Source organism: Entelurus aequoreus, linkage group LG15 (genome assembly GCF_033978785.1).
Source record: "Entelurus aequoreus isolate RoL-2023_Sb linkage group LG15, RoL_Eaeq_v1.1, whole genome shotgun sequence".
NCBI lineage: Eukaryota > Metazoa > Chordata > Actinopteri > Syngnathiformes > Syngnathidae > Entelurus > Entelurus aequoreus.
The window spans coordinates 46,557,309-46,577,622 of record NC_084745.1 but is presented as its reverse complement, the minus strand read 5'-3'; the positions used below and the strand labels follow the sequence as shown (position 1 = coordinate 46,577,622).

The 20,314-nt window shown below is 38.0% G+C and overlaps 1 protein-coding gene across 2 annotated transcripts in view; it reads left to right on the top strand.

Annotated features, from left to right (window-relative positions):
- Window positions 1-20,314, top strand: part of rbm33a (RNA binding motif protein 33a) — a 73,174-nt gene that overhangs the window by 11,757 nt on the left and 41,103 nt on the right. The window contains exons 3-8 of one of the 2 annotated variants that reach the window (XM_062021632.1): window positions 2,667-2,715; window positions 2,827-2,897; window positions 8,195-8,432; window positions 13,126-13,242; window positions 13,917-14,085; window positions 14,156-14,346. In XM_062021632.1, the coding sequence (XP_061877616.1) occupies window positions 2,667-2,715; window positions 2,827-2,897; window positions 8,195-8,432; window positions 13,126-13,242; window positions 13,917-14,085; window positions 14,156-14,346 (835 nt within the window). Of the gene's footprint in view, window positions 1-2,666; window positions 2,716-2,826; window positions 2,898-8,194; window positions 8,433-13,125; window positions 13,261-13,916; window positions 14,086-14,155; window positions 14,347-20,314 lie in introns of both variants that reach the window. The other variant, XM_062021631.1, reaches the window with a different exon arrangement.

Sequence of the window (20,314 nt, the reverse complement as noted above, 5' to 3'; positions counted from 1 at the left end):
AGATGTGGGGACATTGAATAAGAATATCTTCAAAGAAACATAAAAATGGTATTAAAGAGTTTAGGCTTAAATTCTCTTTAAGTGGGAGCAGTGTTGTTAATCACCCATTTTTGCCAGTGCGTCGAAGTCGAGTATCAGTTTTCTTGTAGCAATTCTCATAAAAGATCTTTGCTCAATTCTGTTTTAAGTATTGGCGGGCCAGGTTAAAGGCACCATCGGGCCGGATGTGGCCCACAGGCCGTAGTTTGCCTATCAGTGTTCTATGACATGTCTTTTTCTAAAATGTTTAAATAAGTCACCCATTCCTGAACACGTGCATTTTTGCATTCTTATGCATGATGTTTATTATTATTCTCAGAAGCTTTGTAACAAATCTTTAAATTGTATCCTGATTACAAAAATGTATCCTCCAGTGTGTGGCTTTTATAAGGCGTATAGAAGAGATTAATTTTCACAGCATGTTTCAAAGAGATAACATTTTAAAAAGGACATCTGGGGATATGATATTGATCAACTAATTCTTATTTAGAGGGCTTTGTGGGCGAAATAGGGGCGCTCCCATTGACTCTGTTGTTTTGCTACTGTTTATTTACGACTTAGAATGCATTAAAAAAACAAACATATGTGTTCTTGTCTTACATAAGGATTGTAAATGATAGGCAAAATTTAAAAAAAAAAAGTTCCGATACCCTTTAAGCGAGAACATGAATGAATACATGTCGGGAAAATGCAAATTTCAGTTAAAGTGACTGGCTGGCTAACTTTTCAAACTCTGTTTAAAGGGAGTCGATGGTAAACCCAGAAAGACTAGAAAGACGTGAGCAAAAAGACTCCAAACTTTGCTCTGTGGGCATCAATGCGGTAAAATGACACATGCTATTAGCTAATCACGAGTCGGCCATTATAGGTAAGCGGCAATTAACCCTTTCAAATGTATTTTGGCCTGACCAACAAAGCAACTTCTGCTGTCACCGCAATAACTACTGTCACTGCAAAAAAGTCAGTCTTGTGAGCCAATTCACTAGATGGTAACAGTTCGTGTAAACGTTTCAATTATTCAATGTCATTGTTAAATGCTTACAAGTTTGTGTATACAGACAGTTGTAAACTTTTGACTAGGGATGATACTCGAAACCGGTTTTCCCGGTTGTTTGATAAGAAAAGAACCGAGTCCTCGGACTCGAATCCCTTTTTGAGAACCGGTACCCGTTATCGAGACCACTATAGTAAAGAAAAAGAGTTGATTCTTTATTCGAATCCCGTCCCGACTAGAAATGCTCCGTGGGACATCACAAGAAATGACATCACGTACCTCAGTCATTAGGCGCAGATAGCGAAAGCAGGAAAACAATGGACGGGAAAAAGCGCTCCAAGGTGTAATAAAGTTCAAAACAAAAGCTATAATCCATCGAATAACTTTACTGAGAGATTTTAGCAGGGTAAAACACATGACGAACACTTTTACGACCAACCGGAAACATAGCAACCAGGCTAGCAACGCACCTCCTTTACGGCAGCTGTCACAACGTTCTTAAAGCAACCGCAGCACATACTGTACATATATATATATACAACACATCTCCCTTTTTTAACTTTTGTTTTTCTTTCCTTGTAAACAAAATAAAATCACACTGTATATGTGTTGTCTGTCTAATTATAAATAATGCAGACGAGGCGTGTTGGCTGAGTTCTTGACGTTTACTTTCACAGCGTGGCAACATGCAACACTTTTCGGGGCTACCGCGCATGCTCGTCACTCCCGTTGCATGCTGGGTAGTGTAGTTGTTATATTCTCTAGCTCATAACATCTTTCCCCCTATAAAGAAATAATGTTAACTCAATAAAGTGCATTTCTTTTTTTAGCTTTAACTTTTAATTTTTTAGCACTGTAACCACATTTGCAAACAACTTTTCTCTTCATAGAATTTTCTTTCAATAAAGAAATAAAGTGCAAAAATGTCAAAGCATCATAACAAACAGTTATGTCAAATAGCAGCAGAAGTGCACTTTTTGGAGAGCTGTATTATTTTCAGTTTTGTGCCCAAGGTACTGATTTTATTTAACACTATATTATTATTTATACACCTATAGTGATCACAGAGACAGGTTGTTTTTGTGTTACTGTATATATTTGTTTCTCTGAAAAATCCCACTTAATATACTTTGGGTAACAGTCAATATTTATTTATTTTATTTAATTTTTTTAGGAGGGTAACAGTCAATATTTATTTATTTATTAGATTTTATTTTTTTATTATATAATAAAAGTGAGCTTTTGTTAAACCAAATATTGTGTGTTTTTTTCCATATACAACAACCTATCTGGACTCGATAAGAGAATCGATAAGGAATCGGTTCGATAAGAGGATTCGATAATAGGCTCGAACTCGATAATTCCTTATCAAACATCAACCCTACTTTTGACTATATGTAATAACTATCTGAGTAGGAAATGGCATTACATTTTTTTAAGTGGCATTGAAAACCACATTACAAAGCATTACATTAGATTTGCTGAAACCTGTAGAAACCATGAAGTGTATACTGGAGTAAACATTTGTTAAATATATCATTACTAAAGTAAAATAGTGTATTTTTAATCATATAGCAAAGTTTCTGTTATGTGTCTGCGTGCATCTCTTATGGTTTGTATTTCTCCCTAAAAGTGACTTGGAAGAGGATTTACTGGGGGAAGATTCACCGTCGGGTAAAAGGGTAAGATGATATACAGTATTGATGGAAATTAATTTTCTAATGCCCCGCATCCCTTGCCTCTAACTGGTCAGTCCAAAAAATGGCTTAACATATTTTTCCCATGTTTTTTAGAGCCTTTCTGAAGATGAAGATGAGGAGCTCACCGATGCACTTCTTCAAAGCGATGAGGATGATCTTATGAGGTAAACAATTACTCTTGTGTCCTTGATACAAACAGGTTGACAGATAACATGATTATCCCAAGAAAGACCGATTCCACGGTTTGGATTTGAGAAACTTTAATGCTCTTTGCAGAGAATACACTTATCCTCTTTTCTGTCTCTTTTCCTATTTTTGTAAAACTGTATAAAGAAAATACAAAAATATATTTTCCAAGAAACACTGCAAAATGAATTCCCATGCATGTATGCTGCATGGCATCACTACACACATACAAATACAGTCCACACAATTGCATGTAAACAAATGCTCAAACTTATGTAAATAGTTGTACATAAATAACCCGATGTAATATTCACAAGGTTACGAACTTACACATGAAATATGATTTCCATGTGAAAGAGTTAACAATGTAAACACAACACGGGCTAATATATGCAGTAACTGAGGACGAGGAGAGACAGAAAGCATTGCTTTTGTAAAAGAGTAAAGCTAACGAGTAACAAAGATACCGGCTAATTAACAGCAAACTGAACAGAAAGCAAGCTAACGTCACACAGCAGTATTCCCACAATTACAAACTCATACGTCCAAATGACTGTCATCAAACAGGCACAGTTTTTCAAGGCACAACGTGTTAAGGAACAACAAACAGGAGCTCTGACATACATACTGTAAAACTCCCCCGTGTTTCAGCTAGTATGCCTCTGACTGCTTTACGGATACCACAAGAAGTTAGACGAGGGAGAAAACCACCGTCAAAATAAAAGTATTATCAATATAAAGACAATATAACATACATCCATAAACGTGGATGCATATGCAAAAGTGCAATATATTTATTTGTACAGTAATCTATTTATTTATATCTGCACCTTATTGCTTTTTTATCCTGCACTACCATGAGCTAATGCAACATTTCGTTCTTATCTGTACTGTAAAGTTCAAATTTGAATGACAATAAAAAGGAAGTCTAAGTCTATTCCCTGATAATGTTATATCACAATTACCATTTATTTGGTTTTACTATGGCGCGCAGAGCCAAAAATTGTGCCTGTAGACAACCACAATGTACCCTGCCAGACTTATTCATAATTGTCTTGTACATTATGCTCATCAATTACAACAAATAGTGTGGTTAATTTTTTAAATGGAGGAACGTTTTAGTTGTTTTGAAATCATTTATGGTTTTATTTTTATTTAAATATATATTTTATTTAAAATTAATTTTTTTCAGGCCAATACAGATCACTTTTTACTTTTCCAGGCCGATACCAATAATCAATGACTTATTTATTTAATTTTTAAAAGTACTTTTAATTGTAGTTAGTGAACAACTGGTGGTAAGAAAGACTTAAACAAAAGTGTATTTGACAAACTGTACCTGTTAGGGATGTTCCGATCAATGTTTAATGCTGACAACTCTGATACCGATCATCCACGAGTAAGATTAGCCAATATAAACACCGATACCGATCACATGTACAGTATTAACTGTACTTTTTACAATGTATTTATCGTGAGTGTTACTGACAGTCTAACAATATCAACACAATATTTAAATTAGATATTTTTTGTCTTTTATTATGATCAGAAGAGAATAAGGAGTGGGTTTTGGTCAGGAACATATTTAGGTTTATTCATCATTGAAGTGTTTTTCGCTACCTTATGTTGTATATTTTCTATGAAATTTCCAGTTAATTTTATCATCTATCAATACACCCAAAAATTAAATTTATTTTACCCTGTCAGTGCTTACTCTATTTGTATTTGTGTTTGACTCTCTCTCCTGCTGTTACCAAATAGCATTATTTGGTAACTATTGTAGTTTTACTGGGATTCAAGGATAGTCTCTTTTTGTCAAACTATCACTTTAATTTGATAATTTCTTCTGTTATTATTTGTATTTCCTTCTGCATGTGTTCTTCTGAACAAAAAAAATGTAGTAATTTTAAGTATTTTGTAACTTTACAAATGTAGTTTGTATAGAGATTGAACAACTTTGGTCCCAGTATTGATCCCCTGGTGTATGGCACAAAATATATTTAGAGCTGTAGACGTATGTTCGCGTAGTTTTACGTTTTGCTCTCTGTTGGTTAAGTAGCTTCTTACCCAGTTCAAGACCAACTCTCTGAATTTGTTAATTAGGGTATTATGATTAATTGCGTCAAATGCTTTTGTTCAACTGTTTACCCGCCATTGCATTGGTATTCTCTTAACACAAAGGCAAGACAATGGTGACAGATCTGCTCTGTAAATAAATGTTGCCAGTCATGTCAATACAGTGGTACCTCAGGTTTCCAAAAGGTCAGACGGGGAACGAATTGTACGAAAATCTATCTATCTGTCTATCAATTTTGATATGAGTTATTTCTTGAATTCCATGGTGGTTCTCACCCTTTTAGTCAAAATGCTGGCCCTCACAACTTTCTTTGGCCTCACGGTCGCTTATTTTGCAATTGTGCTCAATAAAAAATGACTACCCAATGCACAGAATTCTCTGTTTGGGCACTTGATTTGGGGGAAGATATGAGGGTAAACTTGATTGTAATGCGCAGTAGGGCTGGACAATTATGACAAAAAAAATAATCACAATTATTTTAAATGATATTGAAATCCCCATGAATAACACAATTGTTCATTTATTTAATAATTATTGTACCACCAAAACTCAACTCTAAATATAATCTGAAAGAACAACGGATATAAATTAAAAAGGAATAAACAACAAGAAGTTAAATGGTAAGAGTAACAGCAAAAAAATTAAAATAACAATATAAAAAAACATTAAAATGTTTCCGTTCTTATTATTCTAAATTCTGTTTTTTTTCTTTTTACCCTCATTTACCACCATAGAGTGTGTGCTTTTTGTGTCATTAATAATATTTAATAAAATGTTTGTTAATTAAATGCAAAAATCCTCACATTTATTGGTGCAATAATACATCTTTGGACAATGTTTACCAGTATTTCAAGTCAAAGCATAATAATTTTCTAAATGTATCACTAAGTGCTTCAAGTACATAATGCTTGTACCTTTATTTTGTAAGCAAAGTCAGACTGCTAATATTGTGAAGGGGAAAGGTGTGCTGCTGTTCTCAGCTTGACCATTAAAATTACTTAAGGCTGTTAAAAAATGAAGAGAGAGCCTCTCAAGTTGCGACTGCTGTCCTGATTGTACATTGATTTAACACCCACAACACAAGCAGGTAAGATGTGTTGTGGGTGTATGGATTGTTTGCTTCAATGGAAGTAGTTATAATCCCACTACTGTAGGCTGTAGTCCACGCTAAAATAAAAATTTAAGACACAAACAGAACCATCTTACTCTGTCATTACTATCACTCTATCAACACGCGTGGGAACCGAATGATTGGCCTCCCAGCCAATCAACACGCAGAACACATCTGAACAAAGACGAACATTGGCAGAGAAAGCTGCACGTAACAATGAATTCGTCAAGACCATGGGAAACTACAACAACTGTTAAACATTGAATAAAATGCATGTGGAACAAAACATTACATAGGACCCAGTCTGTTACAATATACAGTACAGGCCAAATGTTTGGACACACCTTCTCATTCAATGCGTTTTCTTTATTTTCATGACTATTTACATTGTAGATTGTCACTGAAGGCATCAAAACTATGAATGAACACATGTGGAGTTATGTACTTAACAAAAAAAGGTGAAATAACAGAAAACATGTTTTATATTCTATTTTCTTCAAAATAGCCACCCTTTGCGCTGATTACTGCTTTGCACACTCTTGGCATTCTCTCTTTGAGCTTCAAGAGGTAGTCACCTGAAATGGTTTTCACTTCACAGGTGTGCTTGAAGCTCTTCGGGACAATGCCAAGAGTGTGCAAAGCAGTAATCAGAGCAAAGGGTGGCTGTTTTGAAGAACCTAGAATATAAAACATGTTTTCTGTTATTTCACCTTTTTTGTTAAGTACATAACTCCACATGTGTTCATTCATAGTTTTGATGCCTTCAGTGACAATCTACAATGTAAATAGTCATGAAAATAAAGAAAACCCATTGAATGAGAAGGTGTGTCCAAACTTTTGGCCTGTACTGTAAATAAAATAAAAATATTAAAAAACATTAAATACTATTCAAAATAATCCCAAAATATTAAATATACTTGTTAAGTAATACCTCCGTTTCGGCTTCCTCCCACCTCCAAAGACATGCACCTGGGGATAGGTTGATTGGCAACACTAAATTGGCCCTCGTGTGTGAATGTGAGTGTGAATGTAGTCTGTCTATCTGTGTTGGCCCTGTGATGAGGTGGCGACTTGTCCAGGGTGTACCCCGCCTACTGCCCGAATGCAGCTGAGATGCCCCTCGAGACCCCGAAAGGGACAGGCGGTAGAAAATGGATGGATGGATGTTTTAATGAATGCTTACTCCTACTGCGCTAATGTATTTTAATGTTGGTCATTATGGTGGTATTTGGAGAGCCAAGTGTTTATTGAGGTGGTACCTGGTGAATAAAGTTTGAGAACCCTGGTGAATAAAGTTTGAGAACCACTTTTCTAGTAGATGTGCTCTTTTTTGCCACTCATTCGCTTTTCATCTGTTTCACCGTTACAAACTCAGGAATTTGCATGCACGTTACCTTGCCCATTACTCTTTTTTTTTTTATTCAATTTTGATATTTTTCTGATCGAGGGGAGCCATAATAAAAATCTAAATCAAAATTTGATTATTGTCCAGCCATGTTTGGCTTTATGATAATTGAGACAGTGAACGAAAGCCAGGGCAAAACTTTGCTGAACACCAAAATCCTACAAAAATTATTATTATTATCCGCGGTCACTCGAACGAGTATGACAATCCTCCTGGTAGGGGTGTATCCCTTTTATGGAGGATGCCTGTGCGTGACTTTGTTTTACGTGGGGAGACTGGTGCACAGACAGTCACCACACGATCCTTGACAGAATCGGGTCAGGGTCCAGTGGCATGGAGTCCAGGATGACTGGGGACCCTTTTCTGCTGCAGCCTTACACTACCGTCTTCCGCCTGCTCCGCCGTTGAGGTCTTCACCGTATCCCTGGCTAGGTGGCAGTCAGGTACTAGGCCTTTGCCAAGGGCCACATGGGGTTACAGTAGTAAAGGGGTTAACCTCCTAGTGCCCCAAGACCCTATAGAGGAGCCTCCACTTTAACGTCATACCCAGGACAATAATACTACTGCACAACAACACAAAATAGCTCACCTCTCCATTTCCCCCCTCAAATGGTGGTGAAAGTTGGAGACACTTGATGTGTTTTACATGTTGTGTGAACAGTCCAATTTTTGGGGTTTTCAGCGGTCCGGATGTGAGCCTCAACGCCTCGTACAGTTTGGGAACGTCCTTCGTCCAGCCCTCAGACGCCATGGTCAAGCTGGGCACAGACCACTTGGAGGCAGGGGATGTGGAGCACGGGGGTGACGAGGACTACGCGGAGGACTACAGCCAGCAGGATGTGCATGAAAACCAAGTGGATCATGCTGAGGATGAAGTGCTCGACATCCAAATCAATGAGCCCTTAGACGGCGACTTTCAAGTGAGTTTTTTTTTGCCTTTACTGGCATGGACCCACCCCTGTCTGTCTCACTCCCTTTTGTGTCCCGGTGTAGAAATCTATCTCTTCAGGAGTCGGCGTTTGGGTGTAGAAGAGGTTTAGATTGGGTATCGCCAGTTAATTTCGCTATCATGCTGACAAAGTTTGTCTGGACAGCTTTTTTTGGCAGCAGGCCTCCAAATCCAAGAGCCATTGTGACCTTGGGCCTTGTATCTTTGGGGTAAATAAGAGAAGCTGCTTTGTGTCGGGGAGATGTGCTGCCAGGCCCGCAGGTTAATGTGTGTGTGGGGGTGGGGGGTGGCTTTTATCAACATCTGATAAAGCCTCATGCAGGTGAAAAGATTATTGACCTTCCTGAGGACATCCTATACATGTCTCTCATGATTGATGGTGACGCTCTCATTTGTTCTCCCACACTAAGAGGATCAAAGATAAGCACTGATCCCTGTGCAAATGTCCGCTGTGGTCCATTTAGCAAGGTGTCATGCTGTTTGCCACCTGACAGGTAGACACAATGTGGACCCTAAGTATTGCAACACCTGCAGGAAAGTCTGCAGTCAGACTTTCCACATGTTTTTAAGATATTTTTTTTTGTCCATTTGGGAGGTCAAAGGTCACTGATGCTGGACCTAAGAGGGCTGGGCCATCCCAAAGGTGCAGAGCTGTGGTGTATTTGACAGCACTCGACTGAGCAGTTAAAAGGATTAAGCTGTTGTTTTTTACGGGAGCATCCCAGTGCATCTATCTGATTAAGCCAGAGTGTTTGTTTTGTTCTTTGACTTTGTGCTGCCACTGTTTGGAGAGCTAATGAACGTGTTGCGTGTGTGTGTTTGTTTGTGTGCACGTGTGCAGATGTTTCTATTCATCACAAGCAACTTGTTAAATGGTCCTGCTTGTTTGTGACACCAGCACAGTTTAGGTTGCTACTACTGATTTGTCATCTCTTAAAATGTCTGTTTGTTTGTGTGGGTCATTTACGGGACTTATGTTATGATTTATTTGCAAAAGGTACATAGTTGTTTTTTTTTGTTGGTTTTTTCAATTTTTGCTTACAAGGGCTGCAAATACTTATTGATTAATTGTATTAGGAAAAAGCTTTAACTTATATTCTGTTGCTTTGATTAACCATTTAATCAAATTTAATCTGCTCAGTGGCCTTGTGGTTAGAGTGTCCGCCCTGAGATCAGTAGGTCGTGAGTTCAAACCCCGGCCAAGTCATACCAAAGACTATAAAAATGGGACCCTGTACCTCCCTGCTTGGCACTCAGCATCATGGGTTGGAATTGGGGGTTAAATCACCAAAATATTCCCGAGATGCTCACTCCTCACTGCTCCCCTCACCTCCCAGGGGGTAAAACAAGGGGATGGGTCAAATGCAGAGGTTAATTTCACCACACCTAGTGTGTTTGTGTGACTATCAGTGGTACTTTAACTTTTATTTTTTATTTTTTTAATGACTAACTTAAAAAACTAAAAACAATTGAAGAAATTCAGACCGCATGGAGTGCTTGGATTTTTTAATACTATGCAGACATAGTTTCTGCTGCTAAGAGCAATGGTGCAGGGGATGTAACTCCAGGTGGGAATCTTTAGGCACCTCACAATTCAATTATGATTACAATTCAGGAGCTACAATTTCATTAAAAATCCATTATTGATGCGTCTTTAATTTATGTGCAGTACAGGCCAGAAGTTTGGACACACCTTCTCATTTCAATGCGGTTACATTATTTTCATGACTATTTACATTGTAGATTGTCACTGAAGGCATCAAAACTATGACACTTGTGAAGTGAAAAACATTTCAGGCGACTACCTCTTGAAGCTCATCGAGAGAATGTCAAGAATGTGCAAAACAGTAATCAGAGCAAAGGGTGGCTATTTTGGAAAAAACTAAAATATAAAACATGTTTTCAGTTATTTCATCTTTTTTTGTTAACTATATAACTCCACGTGTTCTTTCATAGTTTTGATGCCTTCAGTGACAATCTATGTATGTGCTTTTTGTCTCAAATAAAATGTAAATAAATGTTTAATTAAATGCAAAAATCCTCACATTTATTAGTGCAATATAGCTAAACATGCTACACTACACCACGTAGGAATATAAGCTAGCCGCTAACCGCAAGCTAGAGCTCTCGAATGTAAAGAAATGTGGGCTTATCAATACAAATATCGACAGTAACAATACCAAGTATCATTTCATTATTTGGTCGATACTAAAGTGGTCAGATTGATATTTTTACGATCAAAAAAAGGACATTAGTCACTGGACACAGGAGGGCTTTAAGAGCAAAAACCAAAGGATTTAAATTAGAGCGAATAGGTGGAAATAATTAAAATATTTAATTTATATTGTTACACCCCCTACCTGTGTTTTTGTCTGATTATAATAGTGATCAAAAATGCAATCATTCAATAATGATTGAAATTTTAAAATATTGTTCAGTATGTTTTCCATGTACTAAATGAGTCTTATTTTTCAAATAATTAAGATTCTTCTATCTTCACACCTACACGTGAAGTCCCAGTTTCCATGCTCTACTTTAATGTGACTGTTGTGCCTTTTGTACCCTAGGGTTCAATTGTGGTCAGTTCCGCTTATTTAGCTATGTGGGAATGTAAAAATCTTACATTGAGCTGAATTATATTAGAAATTGGATTCATTTAGTGCATGAAAACTTACTGGTATGACCAATACTGTCCCGATAACTACTTGGTCTTGGATCGATACCCACATTTTAAGTACCACCCATAACTAATGTGAAGTATCCAAACAACAGAAAAATAAATGCTTTCTACATTTTAACAGAAATATAGGAAGAACCATGTTACAACAGAAAGTAACCAGATATTAACAGTAAATTAGAAAGTAGATTATTAATCATTTTTAAATATTAATACAACTGTAAATGACACATTACGTTCCTGCATATGTCAGCATCCAAATTAGGAGCCTTTGTAACTTGTTTTGAAATGATTCTATCAACATTTATACACCAAATAATATATCACAATATATATTAGAAGTGAAAATCTTTGGCCATCTCACGATTCGATCACAATTACGATTCAGGAGCTATGATCCGACTAAAAATCGATTATTGACGCATTTTTTATTTATGTATATTGATGCAGTTTTACATTTCTTTTCGTTTCACTAAGGGTTCATCACTTGCAACTTTTAAAAACAGTGCATTTTTAATAAGAAAATTCCCATTTTAATTACTGAATTCATGGAAATGTGTGCACAACTGGTACATAAGTTCCCCGAAATAAAGGAGCTGGTCAGATCTGTCTGTGAGGTGGCTCGCTGCAGTCAGACACATTTTAGAACTATCTGCATTACTTTACTTACAATAACAAAATGAAGGTTTCAAAAAAGTACCTTACACAAGCATAATGTACTTTGATTGATTGATTGAAACTTTTATTAGTAGATTGCACAGTACAGTACATATTCCGTACAATTGACCACTAAATGGTAACACCCGAATAAGTTTTTCAACTTGTTTAAGTCGGGTGTATATATATATATATATATATATATATATATATATATATATATATATATATATATATATATATATACTATCAGCATAATACAGTCATCACACAAGTTAATCATCAGAGTATATACATTGAATTATTTACATTATTTACAATCCGGGGGTGGGATGCGTAGGGGGTTGGGGCGGGGGGTTAGGTTGGGTTGCTATCAGCATACTTCAGTCATACTTAAAGCACTTATTGATACATTTACACAATTATTGTGCTTTTACCTAAAATACTGGTCAACATTGTCTAAACATGTATTACACCAATAAATGTGAGGATTTTTGCATTTAATTAACAAACATTTTATTTGACACAAAAAGCAAACACTCTATGGTTTTAAAATAAGTATAAAAGGTAAAAAAACGAATCAAAACAAACTGGAAAACTGAATTGTATTGTTTTTATATTGCTATTGTTATTTGAATTGAATCAAAATTATCGTGATTATAATTTTTGCCATAATCGTCCACCCCTAAATTCGATGGTCGATTATTGATGTTTACTAATCGATTTTATAATCGACCGAATTGCAATGCGTGTAAAAATCTATTCTTTTCCCCCCACTTCTTATATATATATATCGGTATCGCAGGAGGCTGCAATGTAAATTGTAATATAGATTTTAGGCCATATCACCCATCCCTTGCACACATGTTAAAAGTGCAATTCCAATGTTTGTGTAATACTAAGAAGAAATAATAAAGATCATCAGGAAAAAACTTTGTTTCAAATATCTTCCTTAAGCATTGAGGCAATAAAGTTTTTCATATTATTACTTGATTAATCAAACAAACAAATAGATTACTCGACTACTAAAATAATCGATAGCTGCAGCCCTATTGCCTACAGTTCTCTATATCGTGTCAAGCATTTACATCTCATTGAATTTCAAATGCTGTCAGGAATAGTAATGAAGCTGTGCTCCCACTGTTATGGTAATTTGCTATCAGGAGGGGGGTGGGGTTACATGGCTCTTCCCCAAAACCCTTTATATAATATTTTTATATTTGCCTCTTTGCAATTTGCAGCATTTTCTTTTTTTTACAATGTTGAGGTTTGTATTGAGGATGCCAACATCCGGTAATTTTACAATTTTGAATACCTTTGATGTCGACAGGACAATGAATACCAAACCTCTTATAATGAAGGAGCTGAGCAGGAAGTGCCCCCAGAGGGGGAGGAGTTGGGGGATCAAGATCAGCAAGCAAGAGAAGATTCTGCAGCGGGCTCTCAGGTCTTTGACACAGATGTGGTATGCCAGGAGACTCATTCCATGACTTAAAGCTCACAATTTGCCTTAGACTCAAACTAAGCAAATACTAAACTCTTCCTTAATGGGGACCTATGCTGATTTTAATCTACATTGAAAACACTTCCTTGTGGTCTAAATAATATATGTTGCATATGCTTTGGTGTAAATTTTCCTTCGCAGTCACATTCATAACCCCTTTTTGGAGTGTTTGCATGATGTTCATTCGTCGAGGCGTTCCCAAGTTACAAATGAAACCACATTCCGCCCTCCCCAAAATTAGCATCATTTATATTTTGAAAATGTACACTGTTTACATATATCTGTAGGTTCCTGTAGAACTGTGTGGTTTGTGTTTCCACTGCATTTACAAGTTCAGGCCAAAATGCATGAACCTTATGATTTGATGCTTTGCCATTGTTTAACACAAGTATCAAACAATGTAACATTTAAAAGACATTAATCTTCATAGGTCCCCTTTAAAAACAATACAGATGAGCTACTTATAAGTTAAAATATCGGTCTGGTGGCCGATTATTACCAGCTAATGCTAGGATGATTGAATTAATGTATGGCTAAAAAGCATATACAGTACATGCCGTAAAAATATTTGATCATCTGTATCTGGGATTTTTTCCTACGTGAAAATGTGTCCTTAGGTTGAAAAGGAAGGTGTGCCTGAAGAAAAAATAAAGGAGGACTCCGATGATGAGGAGGATGAAGACCAAGGGTCCGGCCGCATCCGCTTCAAATCCGAGAGAAAGGATAGTGGTGTTGTGCGTCTGGCTGACACAAGCACAAAGAGGAGGAATATCCCTGAAACATTAGGTCGGTACATATTGTCTTACATGTCACGTGATTCAAAAGGTCTGAATAAGTGGGCTTTTCTTTCCTTCAGAACTGTCAGAGAAGGCCAAAAAAGATCTGATCGAGTTTGAGCAACAAGAACAGCAGAAGCGGCAAAACCGTTATGGGGGCCGAGGAAGAGGAAACTTTTCCAGTTTTGGAATGCACAATTTGAGAGGAGGAAACAGAGGAAGAATGAATAACCACAAGTTCCATCAGAGAGGCAACATGGGCATGCAGCAGGTAAAACTAAAGGTTGTCGTCTCTCTGGATACAGTGGAACATTTGAATAAGGGTGTTACGGTACACAAAAATTTCGGTTCGGTACGTACCTCGGTTTAGAGGTCACGGTTCAATTCATTTTCGGTACAGTAAGAAAAAAACAAAATATACATTTTCTGGTAATTTATTTACCAAAATTTGTAAACAATGGCTTTATCATTTTAACATAACAATAACATACATATACACACAGGGTCGATTGTCAGGGTTAATGCAGTCAACATATATAAAAAAAAACTAAATAAGATAAGGCTCAGAATTGGTTTCTTAACAAAACCTTTCTACATATAAAGTGCAACAATTCCACATATAAAGTGCAATATTAAACTGCTTCAAGTTGTTGCTCAGATTAAATAAAATGACAAAACTTTTCTTCTACATACAAAAAGTGCAACATTAAACAGTTTCAAGTCAACTCAGCCTCCGATTAACTTTTCTTTTCCCCCCCCAGCCTTTAACCCTGGTGACTTTCACTCAATTTTCATGTTTTTTGCCAGAAAAATCAGTTTATCCACATTGTCTGCAGAAAGAGCAGACCTGCTTGCAGTTAAAAAGTCTCCAGCTGTGGAAAATACCCTTTGGCTGAGCACGGAGGTAGCAGGTATGGCGAGGTAGTGCCTGGGTAACTTGGCAGTAAGAGGATATATGGGCTCATCGTTCTTCCACCATAGAAGTGGGTCAAAATCTAGTTTTTAATGCAATATGGTCTTAAATCTTCTGCTATAAAAACACCAACGGCATTTGTTATTGCTTTAGCCCTGCCTGACTCGCTGGGGAGAGGCTGCATGAATGCGGTGGGAGTTTGTTCATCTTTCTCTTCGTTGAAGCGATGTTATCCATTGTTGTATCGCACGCGAAACCGAAATGTTCCCAAACGGTAGATCTTAACGAGGCAGGAGGGTTTCACAGCTCTGGCTTTTGCATGTTGTAGTAGCCCGGTCGTTGCTCGCATGCCGTGTGTTGTGCCTCAGTGTGCATTGTTTACACAACGTGCGGTACGCTACTTAAAGGCCTACTGAAATGATTTTTTTTTATTTAAACGGGGATAGCAGATCTATTCTGTGTCATACTTGATCATTTCGCGATATTGCCATATTTTTGCTGAAAGGATTTAGTATAGAACGACGACGATAAAGATCGCAACTTCTGGTATCTGATAAAAAAAGGCTTGCCCCTACCGGAAGTAGCGTGACGTAGTCAATTGAACATATACGCAAAGTTCCCTATTGTTTACAATGATGGCCGCATGAAGTGAGAGAGATTCGGACAGAGAAAGCGACAATTTCCCCATTAATTTGAGCGAGGATGAAAGATTTGTGGATGAGTAAAGTGCAAGTGAAGGACTAGTGGGGAGTTGAAGCTATTCAGATAGGGAAGATGCTGTGAGAGCCGGGGGTGACCTGATATTCAGCTGGGAATGACTACAACAGTAAATAAACACAAGACATATATATACTGTATTAGCCACAACACAACCAGGCTTATATTTAATATGCCACAAATTAATCCTGCATAAAAACACCTAGGTTTTTGTTATGCTAGCTCCTTAGTCCTCTGCTAGCTCCTAGCTCCATAGAACACGCCAATACAATTCAAACACCTGATCAACACACACAATCACTCAGCCCAAAAGACCGTTCACCTAACCCAAGGTTCATAAAGCTTATATATTTTAAAAAAGTTACGTACGTGACGCGCACATACGGTCAAGCTATCAAATGTTTAGCAGCCAAGGCTGCATACTCACGGTACCTGATATTCAGCTGGGAATGACTACAACAGTATATAAACACAAGACATATATATACTCTATTAGCCACAACACAACCAGGCTTATATTTAATATGCCACAAATTAATCCTGCATAAAAACACCTACGTGTTTGTTATGCTAGCTCCTAGCTCCTCTGCTAGCTCCTAGCTCCATAGAACACGCCAATACAATTCAAACACCTGATCAACACACACAATCACTCAGCCCAAAAGACAGTTCACCTAACCCAATGTTCATAAAGCTTATATATTTTTAAAAAGTTACGTACGTGACGCGCACATACGGTCAAGCTATCAAATGTTTAGCAGCCAAGGCTGCATACTCATGGTACCTGGTATTCAGCTGGGAATGACTAAAACAGTAAATAAACACAAGACATATATTTACTCTATTAGCCACAACACAACCAGGCTTATATTTAATATGACACAAATTAATCCTGCATAAAAACACCTACGTCCTTGGTATGCTAACTCCTAGCTCTTATGCTAGCTCCTAGCTCCATAGAACACGCCAATACAATTCAAACACCTGATCAACACACACAATCACTCAGCCCAAAAGACCGTTCACCTAACCCAAGGTTCATAAAGCTTATATATTTTAAAAAAGTTACGTACATACGCAAAAAAAAAGTTGCGCACATACGGTCAAGCGATCAAATGTTTAGAAGCCAAAGCTGCATACTCACGGTAGCACGTCTGCGTCTTTGTCATCCAAATCAAAGTAATCCTGGTAAGAGTCTGTGTTGTCCCAGTTCTCTACAGGCGTCTGTGTATCGAAGTCAAAAGTCCTCCTGGTTAGAGTCTCTGTTATCCGAGTTCTTCCATCTTGACTGCATCTTTCGGGAATGTAAACAAAGACGCGCCGGCTGTGTACTGTTGTTGCTGACTTCCTTCGAAAAATACGTCCGTTTCGCACCGACAACTTTCTTCTTTGCTTGCTCAGCTTCTTTCTCCATAATGCAATGAACATAATTGCAACAGATTCACGAACACAGATGTCCAGAATACTGTGGAATTATGAAATGAAAACAGAGCTTTTTCGTATTGGCTTCAATGTGGAAGGCATACCCGTGTTCCCCGGGCTACGTCACGCGCATACGTCATCCTCAGAGGCGTTTTGAACCGGAAGTTTAGCGGCAAATTTAAAATGTCACTTTATAAGTTAACCCGGCCGTATTGGCATGTGTTATAATGTTAAGATTTCATCATTGATATATAAACTATCAGACTGCGTGGTCGGTAGTAGTGGGTTTCAGTAGGCCTTTAATATGTCCGTGTGGAAACTCGTTCAGTACACCTCCGAACCCAACCGAATCCCCCGTACCGAAACGGTTCAATACAAATACACGTACCGTTACACCCTTACATTCAAGGGCTACATCTGACCAATCTAAGTCTACGAGCATGAACGGATGAAGCCTACTCGGATGAGAGGCGAAACGTCTTCTGAGACAAACCAAACAGTCCAGTTGCGATCGATTGAATGCCCTGAGATTACAATGACCTGGATGAATGACAATATCCATAGACAACATTGAAGGGCGTACTCCACTCGGCCAATCACGTGCTCAGGACCACTGAACACCTCAATCTCGCAACGTTTACTGAGTGTGAGCACACTCAATCGTGCCCAAGCGCAGCTCGATTCTCCTTTTTTGACACGATTGGAGGAGGCGGTTTAAGCCGTAGCACAAATCCATGCACGTGTCATAGCACAGTCACAGGATGACTAATGGGATCGCTCAGAGCAGAGTGTTTAATGATAACCGACGGAATTCATAACATAAATCACACACACAGACTCAAAATGTTTCTGAAGTGAAACCGACAGCGTGTTTGTTCACCCGTGACTACATTTGTGTGTCATTTAATTCATGCTCTTGTATGGCGAAAATGTAACCTTCTGCAAAATAATCACATTGATTCCAATAGTCCAAATATCATGAGAAATTGTGGTAATACAGCAGAATAGGACATGCGATTTCATGAATGCCATCACCCCTCTTGCAAGTAATTGAAGTGAATTATATTTATACAGTGCTTTTCTCTAGTGACTCAAAGCGCTTTACATAGTGAAAGCCATTATCGAAGTTACATTTAAAGCAGTGTGAGTGGCACTGGGAGCAGGTGGGTAAAGTGTCTTGCCCAAGGACACGACAACAGTGACTAGGATGGCGGAAGCGGGGATCAAACCTTGGAACCCTCAAGTTGCTGGCACGGCCGCTCTAGCAACCGAGCCACGCCACTCCTGTCTGCAACACTTACGCGGCTGCCTAGAGGGCGCTAACTTTCCAAAGTCCATCCATTCATTTTCTACCGCTTGTTTCTTTCGGGGTCGCGGTGGGTGCTGGAGCCTATCTCAGCTGCACATGGGCGGAAGGCGGGGTACACCCTGGACAAGTCGCCACCTCATCGCAGGGCCAACACAGATAGACAGACAACATTCACACACTAGGGCCAATTTAGAGTTGCCAAAGTGATAGCATTATATCCCACGCTCCTGCTCCCAGCATGCAAGCTGCGCCCCTCACGGCCTTCATAATAAAAACACACGCCCAGGGAACGGTGAAGAGAACATGCGGCGACCAAAGTACAACATGGGTATAGCCAAGGGAATGGTGAAGAGAACATGCGGCGACCAAAGTACAACATGGGTATAGCCAAACGTAAAAACAATGTTGACTGAAACTAATTGTAATGAGCTAGTGTTAGCGACACTATGCAACACTCCCCATTGCACAACATCTTTCTCCATCAGGTTGTTGGATAAAAAACTCTGAAAGACATTAGAACATGGATGTAGTTGATTCCACACAGCTGTAACAAATTTCAGATTGAGTTGAACCTAATAACGTTTGAGAGAAATTTGGCAAATTTTGCTACTAACATTAGCTATAATTGATTAAATCACTGTTGTAGTGACCATACACTGATACTATACTTGGTATCGTTATTTTCGATATTTGTATGAAATCAGGACGCCATACACTACACATTGTAGCCTTCAGTCCTCCTGTGATAATAATACTTGTAAAAAAAATTCTCTATCTGCCGTCATGGAGGAGAGAAGTACGGTAGTTAGCTGCTGTCTCGCTGGTTGCTACCTTGTGTTTTGGACGGCAGTCATTAGCTTCTCGCTGTCAAATTTGGGGGACACAGCTACAATTTGTCTTCAAAATGCATTATCACGATATGACCATAGTATTAAGAACAATTTGGTTGGCAAAATGTATATCCTATCATATATCGTCCATATCAAATACCCTATCTGAGACTGCCTCTTTTTATTAGGGCCGTGTAATGATTAGTAATTGTAAAAAAAACAAAAAACTATTGACATTTAAAAAATATATATACATGTGTGTCTACATATACAGTATGTATGTATGTATGTAGGGCTGGGCGATATGGCCATTTATCAATATCTCAATATTTTTAGGCCATGTCACGATACACAATATATATCTCAATATTTTGCCTTAGCCTTGAATGAACACCTGATGCATACAATCACAGCAGTATGATGATTCTATGTGTCTACATTAAAACATTCTTGTTCATACTGCGTTAATATATGCTCATTTTAAACTTTCATGCAGAGAGGGAAATCACAACTAAGTCAATTTACCTAAACTTTATTCATTAAACAGTTATTAAGCAGTGGCACAAACATTCATGTCATTTCCAAAACAGAAAGTGCAAGATAGTCAGAGACATTTTAAAACAAGCTATTAGTGCACTTTTGTGCATGATGTCACTAAGATGACATATCAAAACAACACTAAATTAAAGTGCACTTTTTGTACAGAAGGCCACTACAATATTTTAAAACAAATAAAGTGCACTTTTGTGCATGATGTCACACAAGATATTAAAAACTGTAAAATACAAATTAGCTGCATAATAGGAAATCAAATAGTGTATGTCCTTCGCTATGTGGTAGGTTACTGCGGACGTTCTCTCCTGTTTTTGACTATTTTTTTCATACGGTGTTGATGTGGAAATGGAAGATGCCAGGCTCAATTGGGTCAGTGCTGGTTGCTTCGGCATTTTGTTGGGTGTGGCACCGGCCGGAGATGTTGTCATGCAGAGTTTCAAGCACTCCTTATTCTCTAGTGGGGGGCTTTTTAAATGATGCTACAAATTAGTGG